General features: G+C 38.9%; 1 protein-coding gene across 1 annotated transcript; it reads left to right on the forward strand.

The window, feature by feature from the left end:
• The first annotated feature begins 175 nt into the window (after positions 1–175).
• Positions 176–1372, forward strand: LOC117111576 (uncharacterized protein K02A2.6-like). The gene has a single exon (XM_033254525.1). It carries the CDS (start codon positions 176–178, stop codon positions 1370–1372), a length of 1197 nt encoding a protein of 398 aa, XP_033110416.1.
• The last annotated feature ends 3579 nt before the right edge of the window (positions 1373–4951 follow it).

Consider the following 4951-nt stretch of genomic DNA (forward strand, 5'->3'; position numbering starts at 1 on the left):
GTTTGGATTACTTAGATGTGGCTTTGTTGTTCATTTGTCTCAGTGAGTGAATGAGAGACATAACACTGACTAGCTACCATGTTAAGACCTCTACACCAATTGCTGGAAGCAGATGTAAGTGGCAGTGGTCACAAGCTTGTGAACAGGTACAGTATTTCAGGAAGTCAAAGATGCTATGACTTCAGATTTGGTGTTAACACACTACGACCCTAAAAAAACCGGTAAAAGTTGCATCGGACCCTTCACCCTATGGGCTAGGGCAGTACTGTCACACACATTCGCAGATGGATCAGAAAGACCTATTGCTTTTGTTTCCAGGTCATTAACGAGAGCGGAGCGGAACTACGCTCAAATTGACAAAGAAGCACTGGGGATTGTTTGGGCGGTGAAGAAGTTTCACGCATATTTATTTGGGAGAACTTTTACACTGGTGACTGATCATCAGCCCTTGGTGTCCATCTTTCACCCTCAGAAGGGAATCCCAATAACAACGGCAGTATGGCTACAAAGATACACCCTATTTCTTGCGGGGTTCCAGTACCAAATCAAATACAAGTGCACTAAGGGTCATGGCAATGCTAATGAGCTATCTCGTCTTCTGACCAAGCAGATGCATGTAGAGGAAGAGGAATACGATGCAACACATGTGTTTCTAATGTCGCAAATTGATAATTTACCATTGACCAGCGACGACATTAAGAGAGAAACCGTTAAGGATATGACATTGTCAAAAGTGTTTGATGCAGTAATGAGAGGTTGGTCAACACTGGTATGTAAGGAACTGACACCTTTTTACAATAGGAGAACAGAACTGTCAGTTCATCAAGGATGTCTGATTTGGAGAATTAGAGTCATCGTTCCAGAGAAGCTAAGGCAAAGAGTATTAGAAGAAATTCATGTAGGACACATGGGCGTGGTTAAAATTAAATCGCTCGCCAGAAGTTTTGTATGGTGGCCTGGTATCGATCATGAACTAGAGGAAGTTACAAAGCGATGTACCGGATGCCAGGCTAACAGAAACATGCCTATAGCAGCCCCAGTCCATCCATGGGAGTGGCCCCAAAGACCATGGAAAAGGGTGCATGCAGACTTCGCAGGACCATTTGAGGGGAAAATGTTCCTCCTCTTAGTGGACGCACATTCTAAGTGGCCAGAGGTGATTGAAATGTCAGCAACCTCAAGTGAACAAACCATTGAAATATTGAGGAGTGTATTTGCGAGGAATGGGTTGCCAGAACAGTTGGTAACGGACAATGGTCCGCAGTTTATCGCACATACATACAAACGGTTTATGGAAGCCAACGGCATTCGACATACAACTTCTGCCCAGTATCATCCAAGGCCTGGTGGAACGGTTCGTTCAAACCTTTAAGCAGGCTATGAGGGCATCAAGAGCACAGCATAGTTCTTTACGAAAGAGGCTGTCAACGTTTCTGCTCAATAGACCTTTCCGCTAAGCCCCGCCCCTTGGATATTGTTGCTAAGGTCCCACAAACAACATCATTTTGTAGAAGAAAACATGGCTGGCTGTGCGGTCGCGGGCACAGAGTGGTTGTTAGGTATTCCGGACAATATCTGTTTTACGTTTCTGTCGAATCATAAAAATGTATCAGAAAGTGTCTTAAAAAGAGGTCTAAATTACTATTTGCAAGTATACATTCATATAATTAAAATAATGACACTAAAAGTTGATGGAAATTGCTGGCGATTAATGCGGAAGTCTTATTCATCTCCATGGTTTCACATCGAGATTTCAGCATAAAATCTCATCGATTCTTCTTGTTCTTGCAAATCGGGGTAAGGTCACAGGAAGGTTTCGAATTAAAAACCCTGTCTCTTATACACATCTAGATGTGTATAAGAGACAGACACAGGGCCACCAAGAGAGGGAAGGAGGAAAAGATCCCCAGGGCCCTAGTTTACCAGGGGCCCATAAAAATTGCAGGTAGCATTTCCCATATATTTTTCAAAAATAATTACTATTATGGGCCCTCAATAATGTCATGGGTCCCCTAATAATGGGCTCCTCCAGATTGACAGGGCCCTATCAATCGTACAATCTTTCTCGTGCTTCACGCTCGTAACTGGGGGCCCACACCAACCCTTGCGCCTGTTACAGTTTCCCCTTTTGGCGGCCCTGAATGTACATAAGGAATTATACATACAGTATACACATCTTGCGTAGACCTTTTTGTATTTGGAAAGGCCATAGCATCAAAAATATTTCATATCTTGCAAAAAGGTTTTTCAAATGGAGGATAAAAAGGATTTTTTTACCTTTAATTTATCAGCAACCTTTTAATAATACATACAGCATTATAAATGAAAACTAAAGATTGATAAAAAAAAGTAATACAATTTTATATTTAAAATATATTGCTATATAATTAATTTAGTGATAGTTGTAATAATATGTTCTCAATGTTATGCATTATCTATTAAAATTGTTACTCTTTATTTTACAATTGTTTTTTTTTTATATTGCACATATGCTGCCAACATTATTCTCTTCATTTACTTTTCTTAATAATATTCAAGTTTACAATACAAGTGGTAACAAACTTCAGCACCAACTCCTGTATACCAAACCCTGTAGGCCTACAGTTACCGTTTTTTAATCATATGAAAAATCTACTCATGACTATCCTAACTTACATTCTGTGATATTTTGTTTTGGTTTCTCTATTTCGTCGCTCACATCACGAACTAACACAATCAAAGTAGATTGTGTTAGTTCGTGAAATCACAGTAGCGCGTCAAAAAGAGCGCGTATTGGTTGTCAAGCAATTTTGTATTCTTTACCACACAAAAAGTCCTTAACGACAACAGCGCGTATTTTGACGCGCTTTTTTGATTTCACGAACTAACACAATTGAATTTAATTGTGTTAGTTCGTGATGTGAGCGACGATTTCTGGTAGGGGACGTCTACGCACGGTTGGTACTGTTCCATCTGCATTTATTTACTGGGTCAGGATATTCAATAGTTTGACCATTCTCCAATAACAAAATGCTATGAAAAAAAGTATATTGTATTTATTAATGATTTGTACGTAACACAAAAATCTCTTGCATATTAGAGGCAGCTAGGCTAAGGATTAAAATACATTTTAGGGCCTACTGTCATTGGCCTAATCTAAGCTGCCTAGGGAAGGCCTGCATTGTCATTACTGTTGAATATTTTCCTGACAATCTATTTATAGATCACAATTTATTAGAAAAATTAATATCAGGCGCGATCCATCGCGGAATGCAGCTGCTGAGGTCGAATATCTTAAAATGTAGGCCTAGGCATTGTGGCTAGGCCAACCCCGAGACGAGACCCGATTATTTTTGTAGGCCTCACTTAACTTAAATAAATGAAATCCTACCGTTGAGCTGTATGCTTGTTTACCCTGTTGAAATATAGGACATGCCGTCTTCCACAAGCCATATTCAACCGTAGGCCTAGACAATTTTTGTTCTCTTTTTTTGGCTTCATGGTAAGGGTTTTCTTGTACTGCATAGTCATATCGACGTCGCTTCTCGCACTGCACAAACTCGTAATTCGTGCGTGTTTGTGTGGAAAACGTGTTTGTAAACAGCGCGTATATGCCTTGTTCTGATTGGTTACTTGGAAGTTTGATTGACAGCCCGGAAAGGTCTATTATAGATCAACTCCACAAACCACAACCCAAGAAACACTTGCAAAGTTGTTCTTAGGCAGAGAGCATTAAAACAAACAAAACATTGCGAGGAAGGTGGATGTCGTGAATGAGAAAATGGAGAAAAAGTCTCCAAGTAATGTGCGCAAATTCACAGTAGGGGAAACTGTAGCTGTACGAGAGTATCGTGGATACAATAAATGGATTCCTGGTATTATCAAATCGGTGACAGGACTTTTCTTGATAGAATTTTATTGTGGGCTTCTATCAGAGCATGTTTCACAAACCTATAATAGAATGAGTCAATGAGAAATTAGCACTTAAATCAACACCAAATTATAGGCCTTGTATAACATGTGATGATACATATTTACATCTTTTTAGAGAGTATAAGCAGACGCCATGCACAGACATTCTGTTTGCTACTGTCGTCGAGAACAGACATGCTTTATTGACACTCCTGTTAAGGCCTGATTTTTTTAATTGTGAAGGTGATTCTAAATCACACCTTTTTTAAGCAGGGCTCTTTTATAGTTCTATATCATTCCTTGATCTGCATTAAATGTATTTATAGTAGATACCATGAGAGTGCTATATTAAAACCTTGAATTTAAGCCATGGGCTTTTGTTTTTGTTTTTTGTTTTTTGTTTTGGATGGGCTTCTTTTTGAGGCCAATTTTGCAATGTAAAGATTGGTCTTCTTTTCAAAATGAATGCTGTAAATTTTGCGAATCAGTACTATAAAACAATAAATAGGGCCACTGTAACATCAATCTGTATCATGGAGTGCATTTACACTACTGTAAAAACTAAGCAATACATCCGCATTGATTCTCTTTTTAAATACAGTACTTGTATTACTTCCCCTTGTGTTAGAGGAGGTAGAGAGGCTTTATACCCAGGGGAGGACAGTACCTCCCTTTTCACCTAGATGAATGTGTTATGAAATCAGCATAGAAGAATGAGCAGATTGAAACACAAAATAGAGTGACAGCATGAACTGACAGTATTTGACACCTTAAGGTTAGGGCCCATACATCATGCAAGTCCAAGAGACATGTCTTGGCTCTACATGTATGGTGAGAAGCATCATACCCAAATTCCCCTGTGCATTAATATACATATAATTCTATACATGATAATATATTAACATACATTATATATGATCAATTTGTAATATATTATTAAAAATTAAGCAACCTGTGTGTATATTTGTTTGAGTAGAGAGGCTATAAACCCAGGGGAGGAATTACCTCCCTTTTCACTAAGACAGTTGAACGATGAAGTGATCGAAGACAAAATGAGTTA

This window comes from Anneissia japonica, unplaced genomic scaffold, assembly GCF_011630105.1.
Source record: "Anneissia japonica isolate Jap-2015-1 unplaced genomic scaffold, ASM1163010v1 scaffold125820_len85811_cov114, whole genome shotgun sequence".
NCBI classification, from domain to species: domain Eukaryota; kingdom Metazoa; phylum Echinodermata; class Crinoidea; order Comatulida; family Comatulidae; genus Anneissia; species Anneissia japonica.